Source organism: Littorina saxatilis, linkage group LG17 (genome assembly GCF_037325665.1).
Source record: "Littorina saxatilis isolate snail1 linkage group LG17, US_GU_Lsax_2.0, whole genome shotgun sequence".
Taxonomy (NCBI): Eukaryota; Metazoa; Mollusca; class Gastropoda; order Littorinimorpha; family Littorinidae; genus Littorina; species Littorina saxatilis.
In genome coordinates, this window is record NC_090261.1 from 25,032,578 (window position 1) to 25,055,767 (window position 23,190).

At 38.1% G+C, this 23,190-nt stretch overlaps 1 protein-coding gene and 1 long non-coding RNA gene across 4 annotated transcripts in view; one reads left to right on the forward strand and one right to left on the reverse strand.

Annotated features, from left to right (window-relative positions):
- Window positions 1–6,345, reverse strand: part of LOC138951954 (uncharacterized) — a 16,161-nt gene extending 9,816 nt beyond the window's left edge. The window contains exons 1-3 of one of the 2 annotated variants that reach the window (XM_070323523.1): window positions 6,191–6,345; window positions 1,631–1,789; window positions 403–1,105 (exon numbers count right to left, since the gene is read on the reverse strand). In XM_070323523.1, the coding sequence (XP_070179624.1) occupies window positions 403–1,105; window positions 1,631–1,789; window positions 6,191–6,252 (924 nt within the window). In that variant the 5' untranslated portion in view covers window positions 6,253–6,345. Of the gene's footprint in view, window positions 1–378; window positions 1,106–1,630; window positions 1,790–6,190 lie in introns of both variants that reach the window. The other variant, XM_070323522.1, reaches the window with a different exon arrangement.
- A 242-nt stretch (window positions 6,346–6,587) lies between these two features.
- On the forward strand, window positions 6,588–21,856 carry LOC138953104 (uncharacterized). 2 transcript variants are annotated; one of them, XR_011451483.1, is made up of 6 exons: window positions 6,588–6,757; window positions 16,497–16,521; window positions 17,330–17,386; window positions 19,611–19,688; window positions 20,080–20,198; window positions 20,560–21,856. It is a non-coding gene; the product is annotated as an uncharacterized lncRNA (long non-coding RNA). The 2 variants fall into 2 exon arrangements; XR_011451482.1 differs by lacking the exon at window positions 6,588–6,757 and adding an exon at window positions 7,059–7,211.
- Window positions 21,857–23,190: the final 1,334 nt, after the last annotated feature.

Here is a 23,190-nt window from a genome sequence, read left to right on the forward strand (position 1 = left end):
ATCTTTTTACAGTGCATTCTAGAAAGTCACAAAAATTCATCTTACACATAGATAATCTGTGTGGAGAATAACGAGAAAAATTATCAATACTCCCAACACAAAAACCCAAAGGAAGAAAAAGCTAGATACCAATACCTGTTTTATTAATGATACACTTCCACACTCCAAAAAATCTGGTATTATTGTCTTAAGGAAACTTACACATTTATTGGGTTACAGGCCCTTTCTTTTTAAAATCTTAAGAAGCAAAGTCTTGCCAAAAAGTCATCAAGAGAGTCTTAAATCAGGTTTTACCAGACAAGCCACTGAACGAATAACAATAACATTGTAAGCATAGAGATTTAGGTTTAGCAAGCAAACCATAAATCAGCATATAACCTGTGGGGTGCTCTCGTTGAGTACCTGCGCCTCACACCTGTCGTCCTCAGTCACAAGCATGACGTCCGTCGTGGTCTGCGGAACAGCTTTCCTTGCCCTTGGCTCTTTCTCCTCCGTCTCATCCACATCAACCAAAACAACATTTTTGTCTGAAGCTGATCCTTTCTTGTCCTTCTCAGCTGCATCAGAACATTTTTGGGCTGCACCGACAACTGGAGAAGTTTTTCTGACACCAGCAAAATTCAGCTGAGTTTGCTTCGTCTTCTTAACTTCTGCTGGGGTCGGAGAAGCTTTCCTACTGTCCACTGCTTCCAGGACAGACTTAACGAGTGTCAGTGATTTCTTTTTCCGACCTGGCTTCCCTTTCTTAGGAACTGGTGGTGTGTTCTCAATGACATCATCACCAGGTTCTGCCTTTTCCAAATCTGGAGACAATTTTAGGTTTTCAGATCCTCGTTCCACCTTTTCTGAACATTTCTCGGGTTTCTCTAAAGTGTCACTAACACATTTCTCTTTTTTGTCTCTGGTTTCCTTTTGTGCCTGCGTTGGAGGAGATTTTGCAGTTTTCTTTGCAGCTGCAGTTTTCTTTGTAGCTGCAATTTTCTTTGCTGTGGTTGCTTTTGTCAGCTCAGGCGAAGGTTTAGACAGCCCTATCACTTTCACCTTCAGCTGCATCTTTTCACCTGCCTTTCTTCCAGATAAACCTGTGGAATCCCAGGTAAAGCACCTGTACAGACAAAACAGAAAGAGGTTTTGCATGATACAGAAAGATGCTGGGAAGGACAATTCAAAACACAATTGATGCTTACTCAATCTTTGTTACCCTTAAATTAAATTTGTTGGCAAAACTAAAAATCTTGATTCAATTCTGCTTGACAATCAGTTGCATCATATGCAGTGGAACCCCCAGTTAAGGACTTCCTCCTTAGTAAGACCTTCCTTTCTCAGATGTTCTGTTCATAGCTCCTGTAAATGTACCTACATTTGAAGACTCCCTCCTTTTTGATAAGACCTGATTTTCTCAGATTGTTAAAGGTCATAAAAGGGGAGTTCCACTGGTTTTTTTTTTTAAAACCAACAACACCTGATTTGTAAGTTGTAACTGTCAGGACCACATTAGTCTTTAATGACTATTGTAAGCAGGAGTTTTGCTTACAAGGACTTGTACATGTAGTGGAGAAATAATGTACTGTACTGCAGTGTTGACTGTAGTCCTATTCTGTTCCTCTAAATTTGTGCTAAGAAAATATACCTTGCTTCCTCCGTCATTTTGCCAATGTTCTCTGAGTCAAGAAAAATGTCCAGTGTAATGCTGCTTTTCTCCTCTGGCCACTGGCCCTGGCTGAAGATCAGGAACTGTGGCGGCAGCGGGAGAGTCAAACAGCAACTATACAGCTGCTCCTCAACTTTCCTGCAATTTATACACCAAAGAACTTTATAGACCATAAAAAAAAGCATTGGGAATGGTACTATGCTACTTTCCGCTGCTGTAGTATTGTATTTCATCTGGAGAATGCCAACTTCAAGTTACTTAAATATAAAATAATCTACACTTGGATCTTTGGATTTTGATCCATCATGACAAATTAATACAATTTACAAGGGCACATGTATAATCCACAACAGAAGATTGACAAATAAAACCAATCACTGGTATTACTATTAATGGTATTGGTATACAATAAAAATTTAAAAAAAGGTGCAATTGTCTCATTAACAGTAAAACTACAATTACCATTACCAATAAAGTAATGTTTAATTGTATATATTATATATGAGCCTGTGCCAAAACGTGGTCAGCAAGAAGATACCTACCTTTCAAGAATAATTTCTCTTTATGAAAGCAGCAAGTTACTAATGCTGATGGGGTCTATGTCGACCAAAACCGCCCTGATATGGCCCTTCGTTGTCGGCTGGGCGTTAAGCAAACAAACAAACAAAAATGTTGACCAAAAGAGTGGGATTCCCTGTAGGTGGAGTTCCTGTAGGATGATTCCCTGTGTACAGGGAATACCACAGGGTGTAGTTCCTGTAGCGTTTCGCTGATATCGCTGAAAGTCACGTGATGCTTAGCGACATCGGTAGAATTTGACGTTTTTTTCAATCTTTTTTTAATATTTCTTAGAAATTCGAGTATGGTTTGCAAGTTCTATTGAAAAACTCCACCCTGTGGGATTCCCTGTATACAGGGAATCCCCCTGCAGGAACTCCAATTACAGGGAATCCCACTCTTTTGGTCGACATAGACCCCATCAGCGTTACTAATAGCACAACTCCTTCTTAAACTAAAGTAAACCCTTCAGAGAGATAGCACAGATAATTTCATCAGTTTGTATCAATTGGAAGGTCTTGAAAAGGTTATTTGAATGCCCCAAAATGACAAAATCCGACACTTTCAAAGTGGGACATTTGACACATAGCTACTTCATTGTTTTGTAAGAGCATGTATGCTCATTGGAAATTAAATTTCTTGATTGTATTTATATGAGTGTATAATGAGGATTTGCTCAAATGAGTTTGCACCCAAAACATGTTTGAATATTTATGAAAAATTTGAGTTTTAAAAGTGGCGTGTCAACTGTAACGGTTCATGTCCTAATTAAATTTCTCAAATTTAAGACTGCAATTTTCTTATTTAATTATATATTTGATAACTTTCAGTACATTAACATCAAGAAAAGAGCCTTTACATTGAAGCCTCATGACAAAAGAAAAACTCAGATGTCATTTCTACACTCTTATTTTTGAAATTTCAAATATTTTATAATTACTGTGTCTTTTTGTTACGATTGACCATTTCCTTATAAAATTCACAATTTGTTTCCTCTCTTTTGAATTACAGTTTAAAATGATAGCTTTTATTCACACCTGCCTGAACAAAACTTACTTGAAGGGCATATGTAGTTATTTTAGGCTACAAAATAAAATATTTGTACTGTGTCCTCTTTACAGAACCGTTACGATTGACATACTGTGTCTTCAGCAGGCCGTTACGATTGACACACAAAAGTCTAAAAATCACCCAAAGCAGCATGTGTCTTGCTTCCCCTTTTGCACAGTTCCTGTGGTTGGTAAGATTTCAATGTGGTGTCTTGATGTCTTGTCACAGCAGTTATTCATTGTTCGGGACATTTTTAATGTCTTCCGGGACATGTTACAGTTGACACACAAAATTTGAAAACTCATCCTGTGTATGTTTCTCCTGGCTCATTTTGTATTCAAACAATAAGTATGACTTACTTATTACTAATTTTGTCCAAAATTACATCTTTTTATATTTAGTCAAGTTTTGACTAAATATTTTAACATCGAGGGGGAATCGAAACGAGGGTCGTGGTGTATGTGTGTGTGTGTGTGCGTGCGTGCGTGCGTGTAGAGCGATTCAGACCAAACTACTGGGCCGATCTTTATGAAATTTTACATGAGAGTTCCTGGGATTGATATCCCCGAACGTTTTTCTCCTTTTTTCGATAAATGTCTTTGATGACGTCATATCCGGCTTTTCGTGAAAGTTGAGGCGGCACTGTCACGCTCTCATTTTTCAACCAAATTGGTTGACATTTTGGTCAAGTAGTCTTCGACGAAGCCCGGACTTCGGTATTGCATTTCAGCGTGATGGCTTAAAAATTAATTAATGACTTTGGTCATTAAATATCTGAAAATTGTAAAAAAAAATAAAAATTTATAAAACGATCCAAATTTACGTTTATCTTATTCTCCATCATTTGCTGATTCCAAAAACATATAAATATGTTATATTCGGATTAAAAACAAGCTCTGAAAATTAAATATATAAAAATTATTATCAAAATTAAATTGTCCAAATCAATTTAAAAACACTTTCATCTTATTCCTTGTCGGTTCCTGATTCCAAAAACATATAGATATGATATGTTTGGATTAAAAACACGCTCAGAAAGTTAAAACAAAAAGAGGTACAGAAAAGCGTGCTATCCTTCTTAGCGCAACTACTACCCCGCTCTTCTTGTCAATTTCACTGCCTTTGCCATGAGCGGTGGACTGACGATGCTACGAGTATACGGTCTTGCTGAAAAATGGCAGCTACTTGACTAAATATTGTATTTTCGCCTTACGCGACTTGTTTTTAAATAAGTGAACAATATGCTTTGAAACAAAATTTCATGTCTCGTTACAAGTGACACACATTTGAGTATCTTAGTAATCAGAATAGAAATCCCACTAAGTTTGGATACCAAAACATTTACAATGCCATAAATACAACATAGCTTCTTAAACTTTTGCTCTGAAACTATTTTTGCGTTTGTGAGAAGAAAATTTTGACTTGTTATGTGTCGATCGTAACGGAAGACACAGTGGTTACGTCAATTTTTTAGTCCAGCAGTCTCAGCTATGTGAGCAATAGCAATATATCCTTAGCTTACAATGCAAACATGTATAAAAATGGGATTTTGAGCCATTTAACACTTTTTATGAACAAAATATTAAGCATAGTACTGTGTCCTGCGTTACAGTTGACACACATAAATATCAAGCTTTGTCCTGGCATTATCAAAAAGGTATGCTACCAGTTATCTTTTAACTGTCAAAAACAGAATCCTAAAACAGTCAAAATGACTATATTAAATTTGCAAAGCTCTGTTTGCATTCTGAATTTTGCATGTGAATGTCCCATTTCAAGGATCACCTTTTGGCACAGGCTCATATACATCATTAGATGCGCATGCTTTACAGAAGCTGCTTTAAATATAGGCCATTAATGCAACTTGCAAGTCATCCTGAGTGCACTGCTACTGCTAGTGCTAATGCTTTGCAACCACTCTGACTAACTGAATTTTGGAATAGTTGGCTGTTGACACTGCGACAGCCTAAGCTTTAAAAAAAAACCAGGAACACGCGTCTCCAAAAACGGTGCATCCAAATCATATGGTTTAATCAATTAATGTCATATTCTCACTTGACTTTCAAACGACACCTCTTCGCCACTGTTCAGTCTATAACAGTAACATTACAAGTCGGGTCCAAGAACTGAACTCTGAAGAAGCATAGACCTACATGTATATCTAAATATAGGTCCCTGGAAGAAGTTATGACTACGAACTAATTTTGTTTAAACTGTTAGTGTTAAGACTAAGGCCTAAACAAAAAATAGGTGTGGTTACGGTAACCCGACCTACCCTATTTTTAGGGGCCGACCCTAAAACTTTTTATTACATTTGTCAAAAAAACGAGTGCAGAAAACGCAATGAAAGCGAAAGCGCTCGAGTCGCACACTTATTTCCCTTCCCTGTCAAGTAGGTTTAATTTATACACCTTAGAAAAAAAAGTTTGAAAAAAAGAAAAAGTGATTGCCTACCTTCCTACCCTACTGTTTTTGGCTATGTTACCTTAACCACACCTATTATTTTTTTTTGTTGCCTAACCAGTATGCACACTTTTTCACTAACCGTGTTGTGAATAAGTGAAATGATTGACCACCCATTATTGTGTCAGCAGGAACCTTAAACATGTTTAAAAATGTACTTGACATGACAAACACTGGAGATAATTTTTAATGACTTATGTTCTCTTCAAATTTAAAACTCAACTGAGATCGTCCTAGGACGTACGCAGCGCACACATTATGAAGAATGATATTTCAAATCATCATTGGAAAACATAGCAGGCAAAAGGCTGGAAAGCCTTAATTTTGGCTGACGCCTGGCTGACGTCCTCCCGATAGCTGCATGTTAATATTATGTTAATAGTTATGAATCAATCACTGAGCGAATCAGTAAATGCTCCACTAAAGTCAGCGAATGCACTTCGTTTTAATATTTCGTGCCCTAAATACCTGCTTAGTTCAACAGGAGGTGTAGTGACACCGGCCACTGCAAAAAGGCGCAGCTCTTCCATGACTGTTTCAAGATCAACCTCACGGTAGTGTTTTCTCGGAACAAAACAAAGTGGCGCACTTTACACTTGCCGCCAAAGCTGTGATTTTCTCGGAGAGTTACTTCCCATTTGGAACTTCAGGCAGAACTACACGATATTTTTCTCGTATCTTCTTCTTCTTGTCGATCACTGTATTACCCGTATAAGAGAAAACGTATGAAAATTTCATATTTCATACAAGTAAAATTTATTACAAAGTACTTGGATCAAGTTTAGAAGATTTTTATCTTCTGAAACTTGCAAATAGCTTATAAATTCCGTATGCGATTAGTTCAAGAAAAGACTAGATAGTCTCCCTTCTTCGGAACTTTACGGTACACAAGAGATATAGCTTACCAGCAACGCGCACTTTCTGGCAGAAGTTACGGAACCGCTTTAGCGCACACCGAATTCTAATTATTGTGAATTTCTTGGCGTACTACACAACAAGACACACCATGGCAGTGAAAGTACATGTTGTTTACTGGTAAGATGCTAAACGTGATATTTGTGATTTTTGTTTTCTGTAGGCATAGTGTGGAAACTGCTCCAGTGCAAACAATGTGCAGTGTTGTGTAATGTTTGTGAAGACGACTGTTTCAGTGTTTGCACAGGTAAAAAACAAGCCCCAGTTCATCACGCGCTCTGGTTCTAGATTGTCATCAGAATTTGTCGAGTCATAGTGACAGACCGGTGCTCTCCATAAGGTCACTAGACCTGCCACACTTCTTCGCGACCGTATAAAAAATCATGTCCCAATATAGGTCCCTAGTTACCTGGGAGGACGTAAAGCCCCAAATTCTCTCTCTCTCTCTCTCGCGCACTTTCTGGCAGAAGTTACGGAACCGCTTTAGCGCACACTGAATTCTAATTATTGTGAATTTCTTGGCGTACTACACAACAAGACACACCATGGCAGTGAAAATACATGTTGTTTACTGGTAAGATGCTAAACGTGATATTTGTGATTTTTGTTTTCTGTAGGCATAGTTTGGAAACTGCTCCAGTGCTAACAATGTGCAGTGTTGTGTAATGTTTGTGAAGACTGTTCATCACGCGCTCTGGTTCTAGATTGTCATCAGAATTTGTCGAGTCAGTGACAGACCGGTGCTCTCCATAAGGTCACTAGACCTGCCACACTTCTTCGCGACCCTGTATAATTTTTCTTTTACCTTTCAAACAATATTTTTTCTTTTACCTGTCAAACAATATTTTTATTCAAAAGGACAAAATTCGATTTGGCAGACTTTGCAAGGAAAGCTATTTTTCCCCCAACATCCAGGGGTCACAGTTCACCCGATATTTGGCCAATACTTGAATAGAAGGCGGAATACACCTGTGAAAATGAAAAGCAAACTTTAAAAGAAAAAGGAACCAACCTACCGACCCTCATTATTTTGGCCTTAATTTGTCATCAGTTACACTAACAAACAGCTTTTTACATTTAGTCAAGTTTTGACTCAATGTTTTAACATAGACGAGGAATCGAGACGAGGGTCGTGGTGTATGTATGTGTGTGTGTGTGTATGTGTACAGCGATTCAGACAAACCTACTGGACCGATTTTCATGAAACTTGACATGAGAGTTCCTGGGTATGATATCCCCACACATTTTTTTTCATTTTTTCGATAAATGTCTTTGATGACGTCATATCCGGCTTTTTGTGTTTGTTGAGGCGGCACTGTCACGCCCTCATTTTTTAACCAAACTGACTGAAATTTTGGTCAAGCTATGTTTGACTCAGTCCGGACTTTGGTACAGTGGACGCCGCTTAATAAAACCGCGGTTAATAGAGCCAGCCGCTTACAAAAGACGATTTCAGACGGTCCGGATTTATCACTATATCTTATGTATTAGAAAAAGCCGGTTAATAAAACCAACCCGCCGCTTATTAAAGCCAGTTTTCTCAGAGAAATCACGTAGTTTATGACTAAAACTCACATTATCTTGTTCTGATGTGGAAGACGACCAACAAACAAACACTCATAAAATCGTTCTTCTCTGCCGAGTAATGATTCGTGACGGTGACAGTGAAATTATTGATGTACCAAAGTGATCAAAGTACACGTACATGTACATACTTAAAACAAAAGTTCCACATCCTTCGTGAAGTTTTGTTTAGATTCAAACAAGTGTAAATGACGAAAAAAAGTGACTGAGTGACGCAAACAAAAGAGAAGATTTTTTTCTTTCGAAAATGACGTATTCCTAGACCGCCGGTTAATAAATCCTCCGCTTATTGAAGCCATTTTTCGTCGGTCCAGAAGTGGCTTTATTAAGCGGCGACCACTGTATTGCATTTTAGCTTTGAGGCTGAAAAAGTAATTAATGAGTTTGAATGAAAGAAAATAGGTTCAATAAGGCCTAAAAAAAAATTGGTGTGGTTACGGTAACCCGACCTACCCTATTATTAGGGGCTGACCCTATAACTTTTTATTACATTTGTCAAAAAACCCACACAAAAAAACAAGAAAACGAGTGCAGAAAACGCAATGAAAGCGAAAGCGCTCGAGTCGCACACTTATTTTCCTGTCAAGTAGGTTTAAAGGGCAGCTGTCGGGTTGCCTGGTCTCAAAAATGCGCGGAGTCGCGTGCAAAAACGCGTTTAAGAGTTTTCCGAGTTGATTCAACTAAAGACTGTTGATTTGGTCCAGAAGAAGACACTTTCATCATTAGTTTGAAACCATTAAAATGCGTGAAACTTTCTGCTAGTTCTCACAATCCGCTAAAAAACGAAGCAGTTGGCAGGCCGAAACGACTCAAAATCCGCGACCGACAACTCTGTCAGCACAAGAAAGACGCCGCAGCGTTAGCCTTGCTGTGACGTCACTCGAGGAAGCCGATAAGGCCGCTGTGAAGTTTACAGTACAATGTAGACTACAGCTGGACATCTGTAATGCTGTACGCGTGATTGATTCTTGCACAAAGTAAAGTATTAGGATGGTGGTATCTTCTCAAGACCCACGTTCCCATTTTCTCTTCTTTGATCTGACCGACTGCAACCTTTACAAGTCATTTCTAAAGTGGTTCACATGCTGTTGCTACTCCTCCAGTCCACCCGGTTAAATACTTGACTTTACTTGACTTGACTTGACTTGGTTAAACCATAAAGTTGCTCAACCACAGACCCTCGTGTCCCTTGTCAGCAGACACTGTACACTTATGAAGAAGGTCCACTTGAGGTGTCACACCAATTACCGTGTACGTGTGAGGTACTGAATTCAAGACAAAAGCCAACTCTGTCGGTGGGAAAATATTTGTGATAACACGTGTGTGTGTGTGTGTCTGTGTGTGAGTGTGTTTGTGTGTGTGTGTTTGTGTTCCTCGACGCGTGACAATATCTGCCAATAAGTTGAACAAAAACAGGGTTCAAGTGGAACAAAAGCAGGAGGGGGACGGAAGACGGGCGGGGATATAGCTCAGTTGGTAGCGCGCTGGATTTGTATTCAGTTGGCCGCTGTCAGCGTGAGTTCGATCCCAGGTTCGGCGGAAATTTATTTCAGAGTCAACTTTGTGTGCAGACTCTCTTCGGTGTCCGAACTCCCCCCCCGTGTACACTACATTGGGTGTGCACGTTAAAGATCCCACGATTGACAAAAGGGTCTTTCCTGGCAAAATTGCTTTGGCACAGTTAATAATTGTCTACCTATACCCGTGTGACTTGGAATAATAGGCCGTGAAAGGTAAATATGCGCCGAAATGGCTGCAATTACTGGCCGTATAAAATTTCATCTCACACGGCATCACTGCTGAGCGCCTAGAACTGTACCCACGGAATATGCGCGATATAAGCCTCATTGATTGATTGATTGAAGACATGTTATGAACTCCGTTTTTTACTGCGAAATTTTGGCCTGGGAGAAGTCGCCCCATCCTAAGTTTCTCTTCACTTACCCGTGAAGTATGCTTGAGGGCTTGACTAGACAACCCGATTGCGCCCATTACACGGCATAAAGAGAGCACCGTTCAACCCGGCCGATTCCGCGGCTGACGTCACGCGTCCAAGGGAAGTAATTTTCGAGCGGGCTGCAGTGACTCGGCCAAGAATACAAACTTTCTTCGATTAAAGACATTGTAGCATGTCTAAAGTCTTCGGACTTGTGTTATCAAGCTGTCAAAATCACAAAGTAACTTTTAAGTATAGTTTCAGTTACATGATAACTCATTCTAAGGAACAGATTTTGAGAGCCACAACCCGACAGCTGCCCTTTAATTTGTACACATTAGAAAAAAAAAGTGATTGCCTACCTTCCTACCCTATTTTTTTTGGCTATGTTACCTTAACCACACCTATTTCTTTTTTTTGTGCCTAAGTGCTACACACGCATGCTCCGCGGCGGCCAGCATGACCCGTCTCGGTCTTGGTTAGCCGAGACTATCTGAATGTAGTCTTGGCGATGATTGGTTTGTGGTGTTGATCTTTACTAAATGTTTTATATTGTTTCACGCGACTTGTAGTCCGTGATCTGAGTGGACCAAATAGGTGAATTGTTATCATTTGGGAATCCTCCATATGCTAAGCTGCTTTGTGAAGTAGTGGTGTACCTCTGCTATTCTAAACAGGCCTCAAAAGAACTTCTAATGGCAGCTTTCATAACAGAATGTGTCTCCAAAGGGGGTCACTGCCTGCAAAAATGCTCGACTTAAAAAAGGGGGTTACTTTCTAAAAGACACATAATTCTGCTCACAGTGCATTTTTGGTGTACAAAGTCTGAAGCAAAACTAACGGCATATGTTTGAAGTGTTGACTCATCGCAAAAGATAAAGTCAATGCCATGACATCATTGTGCAAATGACGTAATGGTTGTGGTATGTAATGAAAAAAAGAAAATCTATATGTTCTGTTCTTTTTCAGTTTTATTTAAGTCCCTACAAAACACTGATAAAGGAATCTTGTGCTGTCACATGTTTATACATCAATTATGACTAAAAGTATGAAGAATTTTGAAAGTCTGACCAAAGCGTTTCCACAGAACCGCCACTTCTTTAAAGCAACCGTTTGGTTAGAATCATATGCCCAAAGTTTGGAATTTTAATGAAAACTTGTTTTCACACAAAAAATAAGTTAAGAAGTGTTTAGAGAGAAAATAATATGTTTATAACTTTATGTAATAATGGTCAACTTGTTGCATGAGCTTTAGATTCTTCTGGTTCCTTTGCTATTTAAGCCAGAGATGGGACGGAAGTTTGGTTCAAAATCGTGTTTTGGGTTCTCAGCTTTATTAGGTAACACCATATTATAATCGTTGTGTAATGTCATTTTGTCGTTGTCAACCTCTTTCTTGCAATAAAATGATTATTTTCATAATATGTTATAAACATTCGACACCATTTTGAAATATGTTGACACTGTTTTCTTAGAATCATTTTTTTAAGCATCAGTGCCGTCATTGGGACATATTCCATCTTCTAGACTAACTGTCCAATCTTCTTGCTCTCTTTTGTATTTTCACCAGAAATAGTATCTTTGTGCTGTAAAAGAGAAACATTTTACGTATTACTCAGGAATGATTTTTAGAAATCTGTCAAAGTACAAAAACTTGCCTTTTTCCTGAGAGTTAATTTGTGCTTATAATATCCACCAAAAAATCAAATCTGTTCCTAAATTTGAAAACTTTGCTCTGATGTTGCATCCAGGGACCTTGTTAGAATAAAACAAACATTCTACAAAGTTCTCTCTTTATTTTTCTGGAACTGGAAGAAGGATCGGTCCCAAAAACTACATGTGTAATCAAAAAAAGTCACAACAAACTTCCATTTTGACCAATAATTCATACTAATATCACTTTTAAATTTAAGGACAGAGAACATTTCTTTCTGAAGATGTTCATCAAGAACCTTGAAACAAAACTTAATTTCCGTGCAATGTCTGAGCTGTTGTTTTGTCCTTTAGTTAAGCTATATTTAAGAGTCCAGTAAAAACAGAAGTGTGTGTGAAAAAGTGAGAGATAGAGAGATAAAACATAATTCCTAATTCGTAACGTTGTAACAATAGGAAGGAAATAAGAAAACGTAGTGTACACTTTTGCTAGCAAACAAAGAAGGGCTAATATACTTGGGTTTTTTCTTTCTCTTTAAAGTGTGTTTTCAATTTGGCAGTTGTCATCCATCATAATACATTGTTATAAACAATATCACAGTTTGTATAGGGAATATGACACTCGCTTGTTGTTCGGAATGATCTAAATGCTGTTATGATACTACATGGTGGAACTTAAAGGGTGGCGCGTATTAAATAGCTATTTTTATTTCAATCCTATTTTTGTCATTCAAATTGTATTTTAATGTTCATACAAATTGTAGAAAACCGCTAGAAAATGACGAGTACATCAATTTCGAGCTATAGGACAATAAAGTAATGAAAATGGGAAAACATTGAGAAACAAATGACAGACGCCAATTGGTGGCGGGAAAACGGCGTTTTTGCAAGCGAAGCTTTAAAGAAAGGCTGTTCAACTGAAAACTGCTCGTTGTGTGCATAAATGTATGTATATTGAGAGAGAGTTTGAAAAACTCGCAGTATACTGTATATTTGTTTGCAAAGGATTTATAAGTTTTGTGAATGGTAAATGCCCTCTGCTAAAGTCCCTTCCGCGAAAACACCCAGTGCATTCCGCTAGTCTGGTCGCAAAATAATTGTCTCCCATTTTGGTTGACTGACTCGCGGGTTAGTGATCCAATGTCAATCAAACTAATTTTCTCTTCAATGCTACTTAAAGCACTCTGCCTAACACTTTAATATAAATCTGGAGACAAAAAAACTAAAATTTTAGAGCAAAACGGAAATGGGTACATCTTGTATGCATTTTTTCTTTTTTTATAAACTTGGCCAAAAATGTATTGCAACAGATTTTGCACCCAAATTAAAGCGTTAATTCCCGTGTCATTTCATCCAAACTTTATATGCCAGTGAAGGTCGTTTACTTGACTATCTGTATCGCCTTTTGGTTTACGAGGGCTGTTCCATTATTATTTAGAATCCAGGCTCCTGGCAATGTGGTGTTAAATACAAAATCATGCCGTCAAATGATAGACTATCGTGAGGCTTGACACAAAAAATGAAGTTTTCTTTCTTTATTTGGTGTTTAACGTCGTTTTCAACCGTTTAAGGTTATATCGCGACGGGATTCTTAATGATGCAAGTATTGATCGCAAACGCGGTCAAAACAGGAGGTTTTTTTTGTCATTTGTAGGGGTATTATGACAAGCTCTGTATTTCAACAATGAATTAGTGGATTGCTTTGAAAATGTTAGAATAACATACTCGAGACGTACTTTGAGCAAACTTTGGGATCGTTGCATGTATCTGTTCAGATTTTATGCAATGTTATGGAAAAACGTTTTAAACTCATCATTGGATTGTTCCCCTGCCCCTGGATCCAACAAAACCATGACTTTGCATGTCCACAGATAAATGATTGATACAGATAATGTCGAAGTCTCATTTGCGTGTAACCACTGGCGTGAATTTGCAAGTCATGCAAACACATGAGAGAAACAAATAAACGTTCACGCTGTTTCGCACTGAGACCAGTTATATTACAGCGGCATGCCTCTCAAAACATGCTGCAGTCACGCTTGGCTGGACATCGCTGTGGCACCATCATCATCCCTAAAGTATCAAGCGTCTTTACATGCCTAGCAATCTTTCTTCCGTGCTTGTACGCATCTAACACTTTTTCATTGCGTGTATCAATCATTTGTCTAAAGACATGTGAAGTCATGATTGTTTTGGACGCAAGTGAGCAATCCGATGACGAGTTTAAAAACATGTTTCAAAACATTGCGTCATCTGAATAAATATGTGTAACGATCCCTACTTTTGCTCGAAGTACATCTAGTAGGTTGGTAAAATATTCGTGAAGTTTCAAAGCAATCCACAAAGTTATTGCTGAAATAGATCGCTGTTCGTCAAAATAACTCTAAACAAAAAAAAAGAATCCCGTGTTTGACCGCTCGTGCGATCGACACTTGCATCAGTAGGTATAGCATAGGACACGCAATACGCAAGCTAGCTAAACAAAACAACCTTTTCTGGGTAGATAATTCATTTGGCTTTCTTCTCGTATGAAAACGTTTCAAAGAATTGTCTATTGTGATTTTTTTTCGATTTTTAATTGGGCCCTTCCATTTTTGTCCAGTCGATTTTGAGGGTATCCTTAATTGAGCGGCGGTCACGTCATACCTGTAAACGAAATCTGTAATCCGAAAGGTGATCCAGATGGTCAAGAGAACGGCCTTTACTGGCATATAAAGTTTGGATGAAATGACACGGGAAATAATGCTTTAATTTGGGTGCGAAATCTGTTGCAATCATTTTTTTTACCAAGTTTATGAAAGCTATGAAGAGGGTCAGCATCTAATGTTGTAAGATTTAGGCAATATCTGTGTCTTTTCGAAATCAGCATACAACAAAGTATATATGTGAGTATGACAAACTAAATTATCTGATGATTAAACACGATTGTATGGCAAACGTTTCTCCAGCTTTGGAACGTATCCCTTGATTTGTATTGACGTCACCCCCCGCGGGTTAGGGGGAGTCCCATATTGGTTGGGACGAGAAAGAATTTACCCGATGCTACCCAGCATGTCGTAAGAGGCGACTAACGGTTATGTTTCTCCTTTTACCCTTGTTAAGTGTTTCTTGTTCAGAATATAGTCAATGTTTGTAAAGATTTTAGTCAAGCAGTACATATGTAAGAAATGTTAAGTCCTTTGTACTGGAAACTTGCATTCTCCCAGTAAGGTCATATATTGTACTACGTTGCAAGCCCCTGGAGCAATTTTTTTATTAGTGCTTTTGTGAACAAGAAACAATTAACAAGTGGCTCTATCCCATCTCCCCCCTTTCCCCTATCCCATCTCCCCCCTTTCCCCGTCGCGATATAACCTTGAATGGTTGAAAACGACGTTCAACACCAAATAAAGAAAGAAAGAAAGAAAGTATTGACGTCAAGCCTGTGACGTCATTTGTAAGATGTACGTAAAACTACGTTGATGCCTTTTTGTTTACATCAAGGACTAGTAGTAGTCCTTGGTTTACATGTATTTGCGGGTTTTCTGTGATCAAAAATAACTTTAAACTGAAATTGTAGTCGCAAAAGTAACAGAGTTATTCCAGTTTTAAAGACTATACCCCCATTTTTTAAGACCATACCAGGCACTAACATGACATCATTCAATGAAAGAATTGCACATGATGGCTGCCATTACAATAACTAGAAATACCCAAACCTAACACATGAACGGTTAAACTTGATAAAAACAGCAGAATTAAAGAGGATTCTTTTTGATAACACTTTTTCGTTAAGATCACGGACTATTGTTTTCTAGTATTTTCTGCAAGTTAGTACATGTATGTATACATATATCTGGCATTTATTTTGTAAAACTTAACACAAATGCACATAGACATACACATTCAAACACTGACAAGTACTGTGAAACTGATTCCTCCATGAGAATAATTAACTAGCGAACTAGACTCGAGACTCAAAATGTTGCTGTCCTTAGGCCAAAAAAAAAAAATGGTCTGTTTCTGGTAACATGGCTAAAAAAAATAGGGTCGGTAGGTCGGGATTTTTTTTTTATTTTTTTTTTATTTTTTATTTATTTTTTTTTTTAACCCCAAATGTAGACCAATAAAACTAACTTTAAAAATCGCGCAAAGAGACTGGATTCACTATACATAGAGACAAGACACTCAACACATTTACAAATCGTCAGCGGACTTTCGTTTTCACACGTTTTTGTTGTTCATTTTCTCACCCTGTCCTTTACCACCAAAAAAAAAAAAAAAAAAATTGGAGTTTGGAAAAAAAAGTTTAGGGTCGGCGCCGAAATTTAGGGTCGGTCGGGTGACCAGAAACAGACAATTTTTTTTTTTTTGGCCTTATTAAAACAAGGAAAATTGCTATGCAGTGTCAGGGGGTTACAGACATAAAATACATCACACAACTTCAACTACATAGTGATGCCTCAGACAGAGTTGGAGAGCCATCCCTAAGACTGCAACTTTGTGTTCAGAAATCTTGTATAGGGTTATCTATTATAAACCTCAGAGCTCTTATTTATTTTCATAAAAAAGTGATCTTTTGCACAATAAACTTTGAGCTTAAAATGCTTACAGGTTAATGACATCTAATACAAGTGCTTTTGTATAAATGGTTTATATTTTATTCTATTCAGGCTAATGCTGATTATTTATCATTTTATTTTTCAGTGGAGCATGAGGGTACAAGCCCAAGGTAAGTCATTGTCTGGACATCATCAATGTACATAGTTTTTGTTGAGCACCATATACATTTATTGTTTTTAACTTTTGTTTAAAAAATGCAAAGCTGTCAAAAGGTATTATGAGAAGACTAATGAAAGGATGCAAATACAGTCAAACCTGCCCTTGCGACTACCTCTCAAAAGTGCCACCTGCGCAAAACAACCACCCCCCAATTGTCTAAAAATTAGTTTTTCTTCTGCAATTTAAATAAAGTCAGTTTTTCTCTAAATGCTTTCAGATTGATCTGGAATACACACACACGCATATTACACACTTGCGAAAGGAACATTTTCCCCAGTGACACAATAGGCCAGTCACCAGCAGTAGCAAGGGGGGGGGGGGGGGGGGTCACAAACATATGTGAACAGGAAACACCTGTGGATTATTTGTCCCCCTAAAAGCAGGGGTAATCACTCTTTCATGACCCATACAAACCCGACAGTTATTTCTGAACACTGTCTATTACAGGTATTGTATTTGTCATTTATTTTGCCTCTCAGCTTACTTAAAAATTCAATCTGTTATTTAATGAGGCAGTGTTCTCAAGTTTTGTATTACTAATTGGTATCATTTGTCGTTTGTTATGCATGTGGATTTGACAGTATGCTTGCCATTTAAGGGGTTTTTACGTGATCAACAGACTAATAAGTTCAAAGATTTATTTATTTTATCATTGTTGCATATATATTTTTCATTCTGTGCACATACACAGACTTTTTGTGTGTGTGCTGTGTCCTTGCTGAAGTTATTAGCTTTGTTTTTTTGTTGGTTTGTTTCAGTTCCATAAATTGGAACAACAAATCATGAAGGTCTTTTCTGACGAAGAGGTGGAAATCGTAAGTTTGCTTGCTCCTTCTTTTAATTATGTGCACATCACTTTTTCCATTTTATTTGTGAACAGTTTTAGTTCTAATCAGTGGGCGCAGTGGCGTGGTGGTAAGACGTCGGCCTCCTAATCGGGAGGTCGTGAGTTCGAATCCCGGTCGCTGCCGCCCGGTGGGTTAAAAGAGGAGATTTTTCCGATCTCCCAGGTCAACTTATGTGCAGACCTGCTAGTGACTTAACTCCCTTCGTGTGTACACGCAAGCACAAGACCAAGTGCACACGGAAAAGATCCTGTAATCCATGTCGGAGTTCGGTGGGTTATGGAAACACGAAAATACCCAGCATGCCTACTCAGCGAAAGCGGAGTGAGCTGACTATGCTCTCAGAGTATAGTGTGGGGAACCCAAATGGGCAAACGAGCTCACACCTAACCAGAAAATTCTGGAACGCTGAAGAAGAAGTTCTTATCATATGAAAATATTTCATCAAGTTATTAATTGGTTAGAAAGATGTAAAAACCAACCATCGCCCACATTTGCATTGCATTGCATGGGTACAGGGGACATTTTACAACCATATAGGCCTAGTGCATTGATTTCTAGCAGTCAGCAACTGGCTTTTCCTTGATTGAGTGGGTCTTCTTAAAGCTGGTTCCGTCATTGACCGAGAGCGACTCTTTAGCCCTTTCCTCCCATCAAAGAATAATGGGAGAAAAGAAAAGAATGAAACTCCAAACCAAGTTTGTGAGAAAATAGTTATCTCCCTTGTTGGTGGCATACTCAAAACTTCGGTACATTCAAGACAAAACTTTAAGTAGGAGACGATCATATAAATGTAGATGTATCAGCGTTACTATAGTACTTCTGCATAATTGCTGTTTTCCCCTCTGAAGAGAAAGATAACATCCTTTTTTATTTAAAGGGATAAAATGGACCAAAACACTGTGTCTTATTGCTCCAAGAGCTTTACTGTTCATGTAGGGGGTTGTAAATATGTCACCACACACCAGGAATATCTTAAGTGCTTGAGCACTCGGTTATTCAAATTTAAAACGGTTGTGTTTGAGTGCCTTTTCGAGACAGGGATTTTCAGAATTACAGAAAGGTTCATCGAAACAGAGAGAGAATGATGACAGTATCGGAAATGTTCTTTCCACAGAAAGTTATTACTCATTATAAACAACTTTATCTCTTGCGGAGGATAAAACACTCACTGTCCTGGGAAATGTTATTGCTCAGCCTTGAAAGTGGCGAGTAGAAACATGTAACTGGCGAGTAGAATTGTTCATCTACTCGCCAAATGCGAGTAAAGTTGCTGAAACAAATCGTCTGTCTAGTACATTTTGAGAAGCACTTTGTGGACTTTCAGGGCTGTTGCTGAGGATATATAACTAACCTAAAACTGCTTGTGTGAATAGCTGTATTCAAACTGCAGTCTGCAGTTGTGAAATTGTGGAGATCCCAGCAGTTCCCTGGCTTGTTGTATTTTTTGCATGACTGCATATTATTTGGCACAAAGGGATTCGGTCTTCCATGAAGGAGGTAACTTGCATAATGTATAGGTGTGAAAAGAAGCTTACACAGAGCTGACTGCTTGTGAAATGAACACACGGGGAATAAGCGTCACTCAGTGGCCATCAAGCATGCTTGTTTGCCTGGATGTACAGTGTACTCTTATCAGACTTGACTCAATGGACAATGAACTTCAAGTAAAAGTCAGTCGTTAAAGTCATGTTTTAAATGCAATTCATAGCTTGTTACTGCCTACTTGTGACCCTGTTTATGTCAACACACAAGCACGCATGCACACACACACACACACACACACACACACACACAATCTTTAGAAGGACAATGGGAAGAGGTGGAGTGACAAGCAACCTGCCTGAAAGAATTTATTGTAACAACAATTTTTAAAAATGTATTTCATTTCAGTTTTTAAAAAAATTGCCTTTCAGAAAAGACCACAAAATCTCTTTTGAGAAAAAGTTTTCTTTGTGAATCAGTGGAACTCCCCTTTAGAATAAGCCCCCCTGACATCACCCTTTTTCAGATTTTCTGTTCAGAACCTGTACCTCCAGTTTATTACTCTCTTCTTTTTAAGACCTTATTTTCCCAGACTTTTTTTTAGGTCTTTAAAGTTGGAATCTAATATAAATTATTAACCAGTAAAATGAGATGCCTTGACTCTCCCATATTCATGTACCTGCCTACTTCACTTGTGATTATTTTGCAGACCAGCGAGGGGACTCCCCAGTCCACTGGTTGGTTTGAGGTCCAAATCGTTGGAGGCAAGCTGCTTCATTCCAAAAAGGTATGTTTCACTCTACATAATATCCTGATAATTTAAAAGCAATCCTCATAGTCATTACTCACATCAGAGTGTTTGTGTGTTATTTTTGTAATTTAAATTGATGCAAAATCCTCTCATTTTTGACAACTAACAAAACTATTACCTGCCTCAGTCACAGGAGAATTTGGCATGATAGCCATTCAAAATTACTTATTTTGAATGAATAATTGAGACAAATACAACATCTTTATGATTTGATCTGTGTGAGAATCATTGTGTCTGTTCAGCATGAAGATAACTGCATTAACACAACCTACATGTACTTGTGTGATCAGATTGGAGATAGCTACATCAGCACACCACACTGATGTTTTCATCTGTGCAAGAGTAAATGGGTGTTTTGTGTCTTCAGAATGGAGATGGCTACGTCGACAGTGATGCCAAGGTGCAGAAGATCATCAACGGCATCAAGGAAGCTCTTGCCTCATAAAATGGTGCTCTCTTTTTTTGCCATGGACTGATAAGTGGAAGGTGAGATTTGTTTCCACATTTAAAGTGCTGGTAGGTTTTGTCAGTGCTGATTTTGATTGTTCTTGGGTTTTGATGTAAAGTTTTTAGTCAAGTCTATTTGCATGTATTTTTTTTTTATTCATGCGTGTGTGTACTCTCATGTGAGTTTATAATATCATGTGTGTGTATTCTCGTGTGTGTCTAGTCATATGTGTGTGTAATCTCATGTATTTGTGTAATCTCATGTTTGTGAGTAAAGGCATCATGTGTGTGAAATCTCGTATGTTTGAAATGTATTCTCATGTATGAGTGTTAGATCCTGGATGCAATGGAGCTCATGGGTAACTAACACATGTTGACATATATTGTTTTCCTTTCAAAGGATTGAGACTGGATCAGAGTGGTGGATACCAGCGCACGTGTGAGGAGTTTCACTGAAAGTACCCCGTGTACATGGTGAAGGTCTGATGGTCAGCGCGTGGTGCCCACCCCCAGACGTCCACTCTTCATCCCTTTCATTGTCATGTCTAGGCCCTGTGTCCTCTCTGACTTACTCCCTTGTTTATTTTGCTACACTTATTGTGTATGGAAGAGCTCTGCTTCTTGAAATTGCTGTCTGTAGATTGTGCTGTTTGGGAAGGAATAAGGAGTGTGTTTCTTGTAGTAATGTTACCATTGTAAAAGAATTTTCCAAATGAATTTGATTTTAATGTTATTGAATTATATGTGACTTTGAACACAGTTTTGAATGTCTTTGACTGAATAGAATCCATAAGTGTTCAAGTCTCAGGAACAACAGCTTTATACCAGCGTATGCACCATTCTTTAAAATAAATTGTTCAATGTAAAGTTGATTGAACATTTAGGTAAGTACACTGTACCATCATTTTGTGTCTTTTGAATGGCGTCATGATAGAAAAATATGCACAAGTACAGATTTTCTCAGTTAAATGAATCAATGGATAAATATATTTTAACTTTGAAAAATTAAAGAAGATAAGAGTACTATCTACAGTAATGGAAACCTGTGTAGTGTGAACAAACTGTGATTGTGATCTGTGATTTTCTAGACATCTCAGGTTTTTTTTATCCAGCTATTTTTATTGTTTGTAAACATCATGCACATCTCCAATGATCAACATGTGGAGTGTGTTGTATACGTGGTACATTTCATCGCATTTTTATTCATCATAATAATAAACAATATAAGTACTTAAATATCTGAAACATGAGCAACAGTTCTCATGTAAATTTGCAGTGTTAGTTTTGGGACAGTGTCTGATGTACTGTTTATGTTCTTCAAATGGTGCTCTTTATTGTTATGGAACTGACGATCTTTCAGCTTAGTGTTTAACATGCAGAATAAGTGGAGAACAAAATGTGGGTATATTTGCTTCGCTAAGAAAAAAAGCAACGCCTCAAGATAACCTGGACTCATGGGTTTCATGGAAAAAAGCAAGAATGAAATGTTGACGCACCCTTTTGTATACTGAGAGCGGACGCAGAATTATCGACGATACTCGTTTATCTGTAAAGCCTTTATTTGTTTCAAAGAACAAATCTATGCTGACTGCTGGGTTCTGTGTATGCATTTTATGATTGGTAGTTTCTGATTAGTTTTCATCAAATGGATATGGATTTGCTTTCTAACATCTTAAATTCTTGTCTGACAAACTTCAGTGCTATTCAGTGTTCTTCTTGTTAATGTGAGTGGTTGTGATGTGATGTAACTTTGTGTCTCCAAAAGAGAAATAGTCTTGTTGTGATATTGGTTTAGGAAAAACGTTACACATGGACTTGAAAAAATGTACTCAAAGGGGTTGAAAAATATACTCATAGGAGTTGTCCACTTACGCGTGTTTATGAACCTTCACGTAATATGATCAACAAAAACCAAATTTCTGAAATTCAGTCGATCTTCATGGTATTCCATGAGTTTGCTGACTCCCTGTAGGGCGGAATTTTTATCGTACCTAACAAAGAATGTGTTTTGTTTTACTGTTTGAACTTAAGAGAAAGGTTCTGAGATTATCATCACATTTATGTTACGGTGCCTTATTTTCTTATTTTTACCTGTGTAGATTTATGGCCATTTTTTAATTAAAGCTTGAACAAAAAAAGTGGAGGTTTTGTCTCCTTTTTTTTCTCTCTCTCCCTCTCTCTGTATCGATATCTATCTATATATATATATATACGACTTGTGTCTGTCTGTGTGTGTATGTGTGTATTCGCCATGCACGGCCAAAGTTCTCGATGGATCTGCTTCAAATTTGGTGGCATTTTCCCAAGGTCACTGCTGGAAATAAGGCCTTAACAAAACAATACTTCATTTTTGTGCCTCTTGTATGCTGTTACACAGAGAGAGCGTTGGAGAGAGAGACGGAGAGACTCATACAGACAATACAATACAATACAATACAATACAATCAATACAATAACTTTATTAATCTCTAAAAGAGAAATTACATTGCTGAGCGTTTGTGTCCGTAATAATAACATACATAAAACATTCAAAATAAACATTTGTTCAGACAGACTGACAGGCGAACTGACAGACGGACTGAAGACAAACGGACAGATAGAGAGAGAGAGAGAATGTGTGTGTGTGTGTGTTGGTGTGATGGTATGTCTTTAATATGTGTGTGTGTACTTTTTTGTGTGTGTGTTTGTGTGTGTGTGCCCGTTTGCAAATGTGTCAGGATAGATACAGGTGTACAGTCAGGAGAAGGAGTGAGTGTACAGGTGCGACAAACGATTTCAACCATTGTCATGTTTATCTTTTCGACATTTTTTCTCTCGTTCCATTTATTATCTCTTTTTGGGGGGGCGTGCACACGCATATTTGTGAGTGTGTGTGTCAGAATCTATATATGTGTGTCATTCAGTAATTGTGTGTTGCTATTATGGTAAGCAGTAATGATATTTAAGGCCTTATTTGGGGAATGTTTGACCATTTGTGCCAAGGCACTGCCACCAGGGCCTTGTCGGCCCCTGGACCCCGCCCTTCCAAAAT